Source organism: Haemaphysalis longicornis, unplaced genomic scaffold, assembly GCF_048455015.1.
Source record: "Haemaphysalis longicornis isolate Haplotype H1 unplaced genomic scaffold, Haemaphysalis longicornis Haplotype H1 scaffold_2, whole genome shotgun sequence".
Classification (NCBI taxonomy): domain Eukaryota; kingdom Metazoa; phylum Arthropoda; class Arachnida; order Ixodida; family Ixodidae; genus Haemaphysalis; species Haemaphysalis longicornis.
In genome coordinates, this window is record NW_027526295.1 from 127,331,171 (window position 1) to 127,346,323 (window position 15,153).

General features: G+C 45.2%; 2 protein-coding genes across 2 annotated transcripts in view; both read left to right on the plus strand.

Moving 5' to 3' along the window:
• LOC144169203 (striated muscle preferentially expressed protein kinase-like) overlaps positions 1 to 15,153 on the plus strand; it is a 290,267-nt gene that overhangs the window by 191,072 nt on the left and 84,042 nt on the right. The gene's annotated exons all lie outside the window — the stretch shown is intronic.
• LOC144170924 (uncharacterized) overlaps positions 10,985 to 15,153 on the plus strand; it is a 57,879-nt gene continuing 53,710 nt past the window's right edge. The window contains exon 1 of the mRNA XM_077700924.1: positions 10,985 to 11,140. Coding sequence (XP_077557050.1) covers positions 11,080 to 11,140 — 61 coding nt within the window. The 5' untranslated portion in view covers positions 10,985 to 11,079. The remainder of the gene's footprint in view (positions 11,141 to 15,153) is intronic.

The window sequence follows — 15,153 nt, forward strand, 5'->3', positions numbered from 1 at the left end:
AGCAACAGAGATTGAATTCCTAATAAGCGAACACAGTGGTGACGTCATGTTTGGATAAGAAAGAATAAAGTTAACTCGGTCATTCACGGGGTAAGAAAATATTTGGGAGCTAGTCGCCGTTCACCATATTCCAAAAGCATAAAACACAACCATAATTGCATTATGAATGTCCAAGCGGAAGTATAGAGGAAGGCCCACAGCAACTGCCAGAAATCGACGGAGAATTTGTTTGCGTTCACGTTGGACGTCAAGTAGGAATCGTGTAGCGCACTCACTATATCGGCCAGCGGAAATCCGATGTCCTCCTCGCAATCATAGTGTTAAACAGTGGCAGGGCAAGACACACGGGTTATGGTAGATGAGGGAATGATTTATTGGCCTTTATTTGCCGGTCATAAATAACACAAATACCCGGGCGATGCTACATTCAGAACATCGTTCTCTTCAGATTTGGATCAGCGTGGCGCATTAGGAAACTGCTAACTTCTTCCTCTTCTCGTAGACTTTGGCTCAGGTCGGGACCACAGGATACGTACGGGGTCAGTAACAGTAAAAAATCCGAAGAAAACGATGCGATACGAGGATCTTGCCGCCACGGATGAAGATTATGAACCTAATTAATACTGGTACTTGAACGTCCATGCAAGCTATGGTAAATGAGTAACGTTGAAGCCCTTGGAGCTGAGCCGGACGGAAGGTCACCGGACGACAGCAGAAGCGTTGAAACTTGGGCTTGTTGGTACATAACTTTGAAAGAACGCCGTAATCCGTCAGACGGGACGTGGAATAGAGGAGACGAATACTTGAAACGCACAACGGTTTGTCTCGTCCTTTTCCCGTCCTGTCTAACGCAATGTCGCCTAAATATGAAGAGTATAATTTGATCGTGTCTTTACGTGGCTCGTCTAGTCCGAACCTACGTCCTTTTCTTGTCCTGTGGAACGCAATGTCGCTTAAATTTTAAGACCGTAATTTGATCGTGCCTTGTCATGGCTCGTCTCGTCTGAACCTACATGTTGGGGATGCGATGATGGAGTCATCGGCTAGCCGCTTCGGCATGCAGTAATGTTGCGCCGGTTCGACACGGCCGAGAGGGTGCAGCGGAGAAGGGCCAGAGTAACGCCGCCAACTCCGCCAAAGAAAATGGCACGCGGCGGCACGCCAAGGGAGACGATTCGTGGCGTATGAAGTGATGCTTCTTTTTCCTGCCATGAAAGCATGAACACCCGGGCTACGCCTTATTTTAAACATCGTCGTTTTCAGATTTAAATTGGAGTAGCATAGTGAGCCACAGCGTACGTTTTGCTGCTATTGTATCAATAGGTACGTTTCGGAAGCTGAAGTGTCAACGGAAGCAGGTTGTCTCTCTCTCTCCCTCGGTAACTTGTGAAAGCACTTATTGCGACATGAAACCGACTCTGTTCGTCTCGGGAGCGCAGTATCAACATTGTCTCGGTATTTCTTGCGACCCCGCGAAGGCAAGAACAATGCTGGGTTTTTCATCTTCACTAGGTTTATTGAAGCGAACTGGCACTCTAAAAGAAACCTAATAATATACATGCGTCACAAAGGCAATCAACAGAGTGACGCGAGGTAGCGATCGTCGGCGAATGGAATGCCTTGGTGGTTGCCATGCCACCAATTATATTTCCGCGTTAATCTTTTTGGATCGGTAGAGTTCGGTTGAGAGACCCTCGAACTATGAAGAACATTCCAGTCTTAGTGACGAGGGAACGAAACAGGCTCGCTATCAAATAGGCTAGCCCGCGCTGCATACGAAAGAAAGAGACCGAAAAACGTGCCTCGCTTCTAAGTTAGATTTTAAAGGGTGTTTACGTTTTTTTTTTTCGGTACGTTGTCATCTACTCTCCTTGAAGTGCTGTGCGCCTCATCCCTAACGACACTGATGTTCTTGTGGCGCTAAATTATGGCTCTTCTTTAGTGCAGTACATGTCGTAGGAGAGGCACACTGAGTCATTGGTAGAAAAAGTGTACGGGTATGAGTGTTGCTGGTATAAAAATCTAATATATCGTTGCCATATGCGTTCTAAAGCTGCTCGAGAGGTTCGCGAGGCGACGCTGCACGACATAAAGTTGGCCTTCTGTTACCAAAGCCTTAGAAGTTGGTCGGAGAAGTGATATGCGGAGAGGAGCAGGAGGGAGTGGGAGGGGGGGTGGGGGGGGTTCAATGCCGGGCGCCCCAGTTCCTCGTGTATCACGTTCAAAGCACTTGCAACTGTATCCGCCATCGGCAGAAAGATATAAAGTTTGCGCGTATGTCTTCTCGTCTTGTATTTCTGGACCTAGTCGCCACAACACACGGAAGAATAAAAAACTATGGCAAAAACGATAGCAAGAAATCCCTTGGCCGCAGGCGTCTTACATTTTGGACGTAAACCAAACGACTTTTGGCAATTTGAGAACGAAACCAGAACAGCTAGTTTTCTGGGAAATAGTTCTTCAAGGATGCTTCTACGGATAGATATCACCATTGTTTGTTTTTTGCTGAAGCTAGATGCTAGAGAGAGGAAAGCATTGCAGCGAAGGCCACACTCACGTCAGGGTGACCTCAAATACCGAAGACCTATCTTGACATGACTGTAATTCTAATAATACTTGCACTACCAGCCTCAATTTTGCTATCTGAGTTCACATAGAAAATTTACATTTTCAGTTGAAAATTTCAGTTTGAAATGGCGAAGGATGTAATTATACGGAATGCTCGTAAATAACTAATTAGTGTCATCACAAGCTAACTTTTTTGTAAGCTTATTGGGTCCAAATATAAATAAAAATGCACAGAAATTTTTTATTCAATGGAAAGAAAAAATTCACCGTTGAAACGGTTAAAAAAACCACACGCCAGTTGTTCGACCCGTGTATGCCGCGATGAAATCGACCTTGTACATTGTTGTCCGCCTGTGCTGGGATCCGCCTTGCGATTTATAAAAATATTAAGATCTAGTTTCTCTTGCTCAGTTAGCGGAAGAGCTTCAATCTGGTCATTGAAGACGCTGAGTTGGCTGTACAATGGTCTCTAAGAATTTCTTAGAGGGGAAGCGAAGCATTATTTAGAATACCTTGCCACCTGGCAGCTAGTTCATGAGGGAGCCCACCAAGGGAACAACCAACTTTTAGGCGGAGGCCTTTAGGGATCTTTTTGCTTTAGAGATACGAGGAGTACGTTTTGAGATTAAATCTGAAGTTGGTTTGTTTGCCGGCTATTTTTCGAGCTTTAAGGAAAGAGTGGGATTTAAGGATTGGGGCATCCGGTCTACTCGATGGTAGTCATTTGTGTTTGTTTCGAGCAGGCCTCCGAGGTGACACTTTTTTGCTTGGAGTCTGTTGTTTAGGGGGGCTGCTAGGGGTGATATTCACATCGATGCCTGTTTGGGTGCTTGTTTGCGTTCTAGCACGCGTTGGGGTCTGCGTGAACACTGAGCGTGATGTCTTTGGTGGGTCTGGTTGTTGTGCTGTACAGCTGGTGTTGCGGCCACGTCCACGGTTTGTGTGCTGGCGTCACATGTGCTACTCTTAGGAGGACGTGACATTTCGCTACTGTTGGAGATTTTGGGTTGGTGCTGTTGTTGTGCAGTGCTGGCCGTGTACGGGAGGCTGATGCGTGTAGCGCCGAGCGTCACCTTGAATGAGTTCCTCAGCCTGTACTTAATGTTTTCGGAAATCAGTCACACGCCTCGAAAGTTAGGGAGTAGTCCGTCCTTGACGAGGTGTCCTAGGGGGTCGTGGTAAACTTTTGGGTGGTGGATGACGTGAACGTTTGCTTTATAGTGTCCCAGGTTTCACGAGGAAGTTGTAAGCTTAGCTGACCTTTGTGAGTGAGCTAGAAGTCTGCGCGTCTGGGGTATGTCTGGCTTGCGTTTGTTTTCGGTCCTGGGAAGCACTGTTGTGACGGTTATCTTTGCGTTGTGAATATGTAGTTTTAATGCTTACAAATTTTTATTGTTTTTTGCACTTTTCTTTGACTATTGCGCATGGCTGTGCACTTTGCTTATGCATTTCAATTGCTATTTCTTTTCTCACCTGGAGTCGGTTTTTGTTGTTACAATGTCATACATTCTTGTAGCGTTTTTACATTTCTCCTATGTAAAACATGCATGCCAACTGTAAAATGCACACGCAGTGCTCATTGATGTATCATTCCTTGCTGCCTTGTACTGGCTGTCTGAGGCACCGTCAAGCGGTCAAGCTGTCCCCATAGCCCAGGAAACCAACCAGTAGTATCTGGTAAATAAAGTGAATTGAATTGAATTGAATTGAATTGAATTGGGCCTGTTGGCCTTAACGTCGTGAACAAGTGTTTTCATGTCCGCGATAGTGCTTTCAGCGGTGTTGTTCTTTAAGTCGTTGTGTCAAAGTAAAGAATGAAGTGAGCGATGTTGCGTGGGGCGGCGTCAATGAGTTTTCTGATGTCATGGGTTGTGGCGTCGCTTTGAAAGGTGATGTATAGTGAGTGGTGTCCGGAAGGAAAGTGCTCGTGAATGTACATAAAGTGGCTATCACCTGTTAGCAAGGTGTCGAACAGGAAGTTTTTCGTGTTCGGTTCGGGTTTCAGGTTCAAGCATTTCGGGTTCAGTTCCGGTTTGGTTCCGGAGCACCATTTCGTTCTGGTTTGAACCGGTTCGAACCGGTTCAAACGGGCTCAAACGGGTTCGGAGAAAAAAAAGCAGGAGTGGTTGTGGTGTCTAAATTTTTAGTGCTGCGTTTTCGTTTCATTGTAACATCGGAATAAAAACAAATTCATATTGTATGTTTCTTTGCGCATACGTTCTCATTTTTGCGATTCAAAAAGACCCTGCAACCCCTTTTTTCAATTTTTTTCGAAATCTCAAATGCTTCCAGAACGTAGTCAACGAACACGTACAATACTAAGATTATAGAGGGTGGCAAAACACCTCAACCAAAAATTACCATTCTATATCTATTAGGCAACTTGGAAACTTGCTCAAAAGATTTTTCTCTCTTTCCCTTCTTCGACCGCCGGAAAAACGCAATTACAGCAGTGGAGGAGCTGTTGGCCGGCTTTCCTTCAGCATCAGCAATGAACGCATTTGATAGCCACGTAATAAAATTGGAGATGCTTGCACTATATAGTCGCGCAAGGCCTGGAGGATTTCTTTCTATGTAAGCACTGAAGGACACACCGCCACCTATTAGTAGGTTTGAAATTGTTTATTTACATGTTCCGTTGCCGCGTTTCACTGTGGTAGTAGTAGTCATCGTCAAATCCATCTATATCGTTGTCTTCCTCGCGCATGACTGGCGGCCCAGGATCGCTTTGTCCGCACGCTTTCACATGTGTTCGAAAGTGGAGCGCGTCAACACGTGCTAGAACCAGTGGCAACCGGGTCCGCGAACTATGCGTCTGTAGCCCGAGCTATCTTGCGAGCTATCATGCGCGACCACGCCCTCTTGAGGCGCGGTCGCACATGAACTGTTTTCTTAGTATTTTTTTTCGAGCGCCACGCGCAAGCCTGGACGACGCCAGGCGCTCCACGTAAGGCGCCTGCTCACTAGCGTGGTAAGCGGCAGGAGTAATTATGACCCGAGGGGTTTCTGATGACGCCGCACACATTACAGCCAGCAACAGCAGCTTCGCTGTTCAAAATGGTGCAGCTTGCACTTCTGGCACAAGGCTGGAGAAACAGCGGAGCTGAGGGTCATCCTCGCTTTTTCGGATCTTGCTCTTTTCCTAAGTTTTGCTGGGCTCCGCTCAGTTTTTTTTTAAGTTTGGGGATGTTCTTACTAGGCTAGACTAACTGTTGAGGGGTGAGGCCAAGTTTACCCGGTTTTTACAAGGCCGTTCCGGTCGGTCCCCAACACTAACAGCGGATCCCAGGGAAAAGAAGCTAAGTCGACCTTCAGATGCACTGTTTCTCCAGCCTTGCGCCACTAGTGTAGCTGCGCCAATTTGTTTTCGCGTTTTAGTAGCCCGAAAAAGACTAACCTTTCAGATGGTATATAGTAAAGGGTGCGCACACGCATATGCCCCTTAAGCTAACACTCGAGCAGGCGCGAAAGCCGGCTTCACTGTTATACAATCCTCTCTGCGGCAGCACAGTTGTTGTTCTTAGTATTTTTTTGCGGACGCCACCGAACCAGGTTCAAGCTTAAGTTGCTCCGCTGTTAAAAGAAAGCCACAAAAGCAATGCAGAAATGAAAGGCGTTTCTGCTGCGACGAGAAAAGCAGGCAGCAGCGCTCCGTGCTGCGATACCTAGAGCTTTTGCAGTTCTTCCAGACGCGAAGGAAAGAGTGAATGCCTTTATCGGAAGTTTTGCCGAGTTCCTTTAACTGCACAATCCACTGCAAAAAGTTTTTAATTGGAGGTCAACGATTCAACATTAACTTAAACGATATAAAAGGTTCACAAGGACACTTGGTTGCTTGTGTGTGTGAATGTGAAAGAAATACTATTTATGACCGCAAGTTTTTTTTATTAATACATTTAGGTCATTTATATAATTAAGCTTGAATTTTATTCTTGGGTCATAAACCCGCAGTTTCATGAACAAAAAAAAAATGGCTGACGATTACGATACTCCGTAATGTGAAAGTTGGGCGAAGCACGAACTGCTGTCTTCTCAGCGACGGCGTATAGCGCCTGCGTTTCACGAAGTGATCGCGTAATCAGCGAACGCACGATTGCTCGCGCTAAGCTCTGGCGTTCTCTCGTATAGCACGGGCCGTCGCCGGGGAGCATGTCTCGCGCGGCTTCAACATACCGCCCTCCCGCTCACACTTTTGCCTTACTTTCATCTTCCACTTTCCTGCTTGCTGTATCTTCGGTGGCCTCTCCGTTGTCTCGGTAACAAAGAGGCTGACCCTGAGAGACTACGCAAAACGAGAGCAGCGGGTGCTTAAAAGCTGCTATCAAGAACATGACTGTAGGGAACTGCCGCGGTACCGCCTTGTGTTCCCCTCCGCTCACCGAACACCTCGTCTTCAAATAAAGCATCCTCGCCGCAGTCTTCTGGCAGACAAGCATGTAGCCGAGGCACCGGTAGACCCCGGTGCCACCGACACCACCTACGCCTCCTCCATCTGGGATCCTCGCCTGAACCTTCTGGCAATGGGCACCTTCCCTGCAGGCTACCCATTGCCAGTCCGTCCACAAAGCAGGCGACCGTCCGTCTACCATCTTTTTTTTTGGTTCCATCGGGTGTCGCCGTGGTGCAGCTTTGCATCCCACACCCCCTCGTTGGTGGCTGGTGACAGGCCGCCCCTCATCTCCAAACCACGCATTCTCGCCGAAATCTCCTGGTTGGTGGCCAGGCAGGCAGACGGGTGTAATTTACTGACTAGCGGGCACCCTTTTGGCAGGAGAGGCAATTTCTCTGGGTAGCAGAGAGCCTGCCCGACCGCCATCGTATTTGATACCATCAAATAACCAGACAAGCACGCCCGCACACACGCGTATTTTCGCGCAATAAGGCAACAAATTTCGCATTAAAAAAATTGGTTGAACTGTTACGATTTTTAAGTACATATAGTTTCCGCTGACAAAGTAACGGAAGCGCTTTGTATCATCGTCCGGCATACCCTTTCATCCAGGAAAAGATCCACTCCAACGCAAGGACAAGTGCACGCGTTGGGTGACATGCAGCTCGTGGAGCCCTATCGCTAAGTTTTGCAGTTAGGTCCAAAGTTTGCCTTTGAGCGCCGTTTTTAAAAAGTGGAAAAGGTTAGCTAATTGGCCCGTGCCATCGCTCCCCATGTTCCCGAGGGTGATAAGCAGCGCCGCTCGTGGAGTGCATGGATGCCGTCGTGCGGCCCACAGTCAGGCCCTAAATAAGCTTCAACTGGAACGTTATGGTACATTACATGGTAAACAATGACCTGATACTGCTTTTGACGGGTGAAGAGGACCAATGGGTTGTTTTACGGAAGGTATGTTTTGTGAGCAGGCTTTAAGAGCAGTGCATAAGAATTTGAGAGTGAAAACACCGCTTGTTTGTATCCCCCCCTTCCATTTATTCACCTAGTTTTTGCTCTGTTAGCCATCAGGGAACACCACCAACTAGCCCAGCGTATACAACACTCCAGCAGTTGATGATGTGCTTAGAGGCCTTCACAAGGGGGCAGGGATGCATTCGAATTAATAATACATTGAACGTTTTACACAATAATAAACGCCATATACATGGGAACCACCAAAATAAGCCATGTTTCCTCGGAATATACGTTCAAGCATAACTTATTCTTAATGTTAAAAGAAAATTCGGGAAATCAACAGTATCTAACACAAACTGATAGTATACACTCTTAGCCATAAAAGACAAAAAAAAGACTAACTACAGCTGTTAGTCCTCACGAGCGACATCCTCAAGAGGAGTAACTGTGGGAGCTTGGATGCTGTGTGCATAATTCGCGGAGTAAATGTTCGTCCCCGCCGATCTAGAGAGCAACGGTAGGACGAAACGCCGATCAGTTACTCCCCCCTGTAATGGTGTCGCTGCTATACGACAACTTTACATTATATTTGATGGGTTGTGCGACTACACACTATGCGTATTATATGGTGGCGCTGTCACGCGAGTGGTAAAAATACCTTCACAAACAAAGTAGACCACCATAATCAAAAACTAGAAATGAGAGCTTTGAAGCCCCGGAACCGGTTCGGAACGGTGCCTTCGATTCGTTCCGGTTCGAGTTCAGTTCCAAAATAGCGGAAAAAATACGGGTTCGGTTCAGTTCCGGTTCCGGGCAAAAATTCGGGTTCAGTTCCGGTTATCGGTTCGGTTCCGGTTCCGGTTCGACACCCTGCCTATTAGAGCTACGTGTGCCAGGGAGAACAGAGGGGGCTTACCTTGTTCCGTCATCTTCGTACACAAAATCGAGGGAGCAATAGAACCTTGAAGATGGTAGAGAACACAAGAAAAGAAAACTTCGAATAAGGTAGGAACCATGATTGTTGTAAACGTTTCAGCAAAGAGACTTTACTTCGTCAGGACAAACCGCCGCCTGGCTGGCACAGTTTATATAGGGGTAGGTCCCCAGGTGAGAGGACAGAAGAAGTGGAATTCAGAAAGCGGATTGGTTTTGTAATATGTAGGCGGAGATATTGACGGGAAAGAAGATTGTATAGTTTCAGCCGCGAAGTCGTTAAGACAGAAGTCAGCCGGGGGTTGATATATGTATATGTGTGTGCGTTTGTGTGTGTGTGTGTGTATAAATATGTATTATTACTAAGGAGAGGGCAACCCGGCCAAACTATTTACAAGGACAGTTACTCACGTATCGGCAACTGGACGTGCGTAGATTAGAGTAAGTTTTGCATCGATGTTAACGTTACCCTGGCGAAGACAAGCCAGCCCCTTGCCGATACGTAAGTAAATTACTCTGTTATTATGCTTGCCGGGTCTCCTACTCTATACTCATACTTTTTCTACGCCCTCTTTGTGACCTTTCTCTTTCCCGATATATATACAGTAATCCCTCGTTATAACGGTCAGCGGGATGGCGAAAAAAGTTCGTTACTGGCGGTATTTCGATATAAGCGACCACTTAAGAAAATAAAGTACTTGAGCTTTGATTGCGCCACAACTGCGAGGAATAAAAACACAATGTATTCAGGGAAGCAAAACCTTATTCAGGTGAAAAAAGGCAGTGAGCTCTGGCTGTTTCATGCTCTTGCCGGGCGCGAGCAACCCCCGCTCCAATTTGACCAAGCAGTGACGGGCGCCCAACTCCTCGCAGGCTTCAGAGCTAATACGGAGGGGGAGGAAGTGGCCACTTCTATAGTGAGGGGGGGGGGGAGGGGGCATCACGAAACGTTACGAGAGTTTTGCGCTCGAAAGCGCCGTAAATTCCACGGCTCCAATCTGAGGTCGTGTTTGTTGAGCTCAAAAAACAATCTCGACGACACTTCTAATTCTACGCATCGAGTGTCAGTGTTCGCGCACAGTCGAATCCACGCCATTGAGCAGTGTCTAGGAACAAAATACAATCACCCTACCACGCACTTAGACTTTTTGTTATAAGTCAGATGGCGTAAATCGAGTATGAGCGGCTGGAGCAAATCGCCGAGGAAACACCAGATTGTTAACCCGCTATATTGACCGCCTGACTCGCCGCTGGGTCGACGCTGATCGGCGAAGCCTCCACTCGTCACGTCGCTCTAAGCGGGTCCAGCTCTTCAGGCGCTTCGAGTAATAGGCCATAAAATGCATGCGTTTAGGTTGGGACCAGAAGAAATTTCGAATAAAGCGATTTCGCTATAACAAGGGATTACTGTATATATATATATATATATATATATATATATATATATATATATATATATATATATATATATATATATAAGGAAAGAAAACTTTGAACAAGGTAAAAGCACGATTGTTGCCGACGTTTCAGCAAAGACACTTGCTTTCGCCCTGACGAAAGCAAGTCTCTTTGGTGAAACGTCGGCAACAATCGTGCTTTTACCTTGTTCAAAGTTTTCTTTCCTTGTGTTCTCTACCACCTTCAAAAGTTCAACTGCTCCCTGTATATATTCATATATATATATATATATATACTTATATATATATATATATATATATATATATCTTTACATTTAGTTACTTTATTTTATACTATAGTATAATATATTATGCTATTATACTATATTATATTTATTAATATTTACAAAGGTGCACTTAGAGCCAGAGCAGCTTGTCAAGCCTCACTATGCCGAACGCGACGCCTGCTCTGGTCATCCTCTTCATCCTTTTTCGGTCTCATTTAACACACGCCGCTGTTGATTGATCTCTGTTCTTTTACGAAGGATGCTGCTCCGGAACAGTATATATGCGCACGCGAAAGATACGGAGCATCCGGTGTTTCTCAAGCCTCTTTTTTTAACCCCTGAAGCAACACCGGCTAAAAGAAACTCACAAATTTTATTCTTTAAGGCCGCAAACTCCGCTTCGAGTTGCAGGCAGATATGAGAGGTGCTATCCTTTCCGTCCGCTCTGGTGGCTTCACGAAGACACGCGGCTAGATTTCATTGCTTTCTGTACGTATGAACGGTTCAGCTTAAGCCCCAAAGTACATTTCTGTGGAGTGTGCTCTTTACAAAAATGGCTAGTTCTTACGCCTGGAAGTTTGTAGCGGTTGTTCTTCTTCACCACTTGTATTCAGGTGATGTTACGTTTAGACATTTATCGGGAATATTCCCTTCTAAGACATTTTTCACTTGCAGTATGTGCTTTGCATATTAGTGCATCTCATTTGTTTCGTTGCTAGAATATATATTCAGTTCAGTCATTACGAATACGGAAATATGACGATATGCCATTGTCTCCATGAACGACAGCAATTTTGATGATATGCTTAGTTGAAACCAGCGGGTTTTCAAAGAAAACCCCAAACATGCTTGGTTCATATGAACAATAGAACATTTTTTGAAAGCGGCCGATAGTCTGTCAATCTGACGCTTTTGCTGGCCTTCGCTCTTTCTGTAATTAATCTAACGAAAGATGGTTGCATGTTTAGCTGTGCCTAATGCGCTTCACCCCGCATCTGTTATTTGGCAGAAAAAAAGCTAAAGGGTAATCAATGTCTTTTATCCATTGAGTCTTCAAACTTTGAAGAAAATTCAAGCTGTCCTAAACTCGTAAAAGTAAGAAGTGAAACAAATTTCTTAGAGTTGCCGTCCGTAAAACCCAAAGAAGAATTTCTTGGCATTGCTTTATATGTTAACGTGCGAAGTCGGGGTTGTAATATAATGTCAATTAGAAAGTACATGTTAAACGACACAAAATTCTCCATTCCAAATACTGTGGCTGTTGGGTGCACTTTTACGTGATGGCTTTAAACAACCCTATATTACAAAGCCCAGTTATGCTTTTATTTATAATTTGCACCCGCACTTTCTCTGTAGCCTGCGGTTGAAGAGAGCAACACATCACTACCCTAGTTCCGTAACATAATGCAAAGAATCCAACAGTGCCGAAAAGTCTTCTGAACATGTGGTACTGTCATGGTAAATTGAAATATGGAGAAGGCAGCGCGCGAATTCTGGTACATACCACTCATCTAGGCGACGAACCACGTATCTGCAGTACAAAAAAGTTACGAAAGTTTGTGTCCAAACTCGAAATGGTTTGCCATAGCTCGGAGTGTGAGCATTTGGTTTTGTGTTTCCGCTGCGTTCGGCTAATGCTAACTTCGTCGCTGCGCTGAGTTAGTACGGCGCACGCAGCAATAATAATGCGCAGCATCATTTGCCGAGTACCGCCACAGCTACGACGGTGTAACGCCCCATATTTCCACAAAAATGCTGATGTCGCGTTACTTCCACCTCTAATTGTTATAATGACTAAATGGAGATAATTCGTCGTACAAAATTTGGGTAAAATAATAAAAAACTCGAAAATACCCAGCAGGGTCAAACGTTTACCGCTCCGCATTCCCATATTAATGCGGATCTCGTAGAATTTCAAGCTGTTATCACTATATAGGTAAATGGAGATAATTATTCGACCGAAATTTGGAAAAAATAGAATATATATAAAAAAAATGCAGAAAATGGCAGCCAACTTATCGCACGGCATTTCCACAATATAGCACAGTTCGCCAAAGATTCACCGGTAATTTTTATAAAAGAGTAAATGAAGATGATTGGTTGAACGATATTTTGAAAAACTAAAACAAGAAGAATGTAAAAAATTACTGAAAAGGCCGCCTGTGTAGCGACGTACATTTCCACAATAGGGCAGATTTCGCGAAAGTTTTAAGTGCAATCTGTATTATGCTGTGAGATAATATGGAGATAATGGGTCGAAATAAATTCTGAAAAAACAAAAAAAGAAAAATTATAAAAAATCGCATAAAAAAACCACACAGCTCCCTGAATTTCCACAATAATGAAGATTTTGCGGAAGTCCCATTGTAATCGTTATATTAGCGTAAAAGGAGACATTTCAAATACTAGAAAAATAAGAAAAGGTTAAAAAAATTGGCGAAAATGGCAAACTGTGTAACGCCCTTCATTTCTACAATATTACAGATTTTGCAAAAGTTCGAAATGTCACGCAGGCTGCTATTGTCGCCGGCTGCGATGGATTAGGAATGCCATAGAAAGCCCGCATCACTAAAGCACTACAAAGCCCAATCGCCGTGTAGTGAACTGTCCCAATAAGAATAAATTATTCGCATTAAAGGGACACTGAAGTGAATTTGTCAAGCTCCCATTTTTGCTTGCACTGTGTAGACTGGCTCAAATTAACACACTATTCATCGTTTATCCGGTTGACAAATCGGTAATTATTTTACAAAGCGCGAAAGAAGAAAAACTACTATGCGCGGTTTGCGGCGGCCGCACCAACTAAAGGCTGTGACGTCAGGAGGGGGGGGCACCGTGATTGGACGATGCCCAAGGTTAGCAATCAAAAGTTTTGGTTTCGGTTTCGGTTCTGTAAAACAACACACTTGACATCTGATGGCGTTGTTGGATGGGCATTCTCGATTTCTCAATTATCGCCGTACCGCGCTTCTGCCATGTTGTCGGCTGTCAAATGATAAACCTCCCAGGGCGGCTTGGAATCGTAGAAATCACTAGACGAGGCCTACGCAGTGGATGAACGCCCTCCGCGTCACCGCAGACTCTCAAATGCCATGCGCTTTTCCAGCATATTCGAAGCTTGCCTCACTCATGTCTGTTCGTAAAAAGCTAGTTCGCACCAGGCCAAGGGTGTGCTGATTCAGGCCTGGGCCCACTGCCCGCAAGCAATCGGTGGTTGTGGCAACAGCACGCCAACGCGAACTCGCTAGCGCGTCATTGTCAGTATGCGCGCGTTCTGCGATCTCACTCGTGGAGCAGTGAACGTTACGGCCCAAAAATGGTGAACTCAGTTCAGAAAACATCGGCCGCATACAACAAAATCAACTTACAAAAAAAAATACATGTACCCTTGGGGATTCGAACTTGCGACTTTCAAAACAAATTCCAGCGCCTCAGACCGCTAGGCCACGAGCCGGCACTGGTCAGTTTGGATATATAAGGTTTATAATGTATGACCAGTTTACACTTTTATTTATTTTAAGCATTTTAAGTACTTTATGTGACTATTTGTTGTATATCACTCCTGCAGTAAGTGTCCCCCAAACTTCCACAATATCTCACGTCTAGCAATTGCATTTCTTTGACGGAAAAGCGTTCGCAGATGTGCGGTCGTGCTGCTGACCGCTGTGCTTGTTTACCCAGCGCAAAAAGTGCTTCCTGCTCCCTAGTTTTGCGCTGTACGGTAAAGGTTTCAGGTGATTTTATTTTCTTAGTACCTATATTGACTTCGCTGACTCTTCTCCCGCCTTCAATTGGCCTTAGATTTTCCTACTAGCGTAAAGTCAGCGAAGCGTCGCATGTGCACTTGTGCAGCGCTTGTGTGGAGCGACCCGGACTCTGAGTTTGACACAGTGTACAAACTAACAAAGTAAGGAAAGGCACATTCTTTCATTCACAAAGGTGTTGTGGCTTAGTTTCAATTGAGCGAGCGAATAGCGACGACCCGTCGGCGGCCGGCGGACGAAACGCTGGGCCGACTGACTCGATCGGTAGGTCGGCTGGTCGGCGAACCGTGCAGTAGCGCAGCCATTTTCCAGCTCATCTCCTGCTGTCGTCACACGAAAACGCCGCAGAAAATAGGCCAGCGTAAAGAGAGGAGGACAGCACTTTCGAATTGATTTTTCTACTAAATAAATTCGCGTAAACGCGGCCAGAGTGGTCGAAACAATGCCTACGGACTCCGAACTACAATTTGCGCTAGTAATCCCGCAATGTTTACAAATCACTTCAGTGTCCCTTAAAGAATGGTTAATCTTACGTCATACTCTTGGAATCGTTTCTTTGGTGTTAAACGTCATTTTTGAAATTTTGCTGTTCACTCATCGTTGTCTTCTCCACATAGGGGTAGTGAATTTTTTCGGTTTCTTTTGATTTTTATTTCCTTGGGGACCCCACTTGGGGGCATTCCTTAAGAGGTAAAAACGCTGGAAAATAAAATATTTGAACACATTTGTTTTCGCTACGCAGCTGAGTTGTAACACTTGCAATAAAACTTCATGGGCCGGTGATTAAAACCTAAGGAGCAGGAAGGTCGTTGCAATCATTGGCGGCGTGCTAAAAAGAAGAGCCAAAAAAATTGACAGTTCCG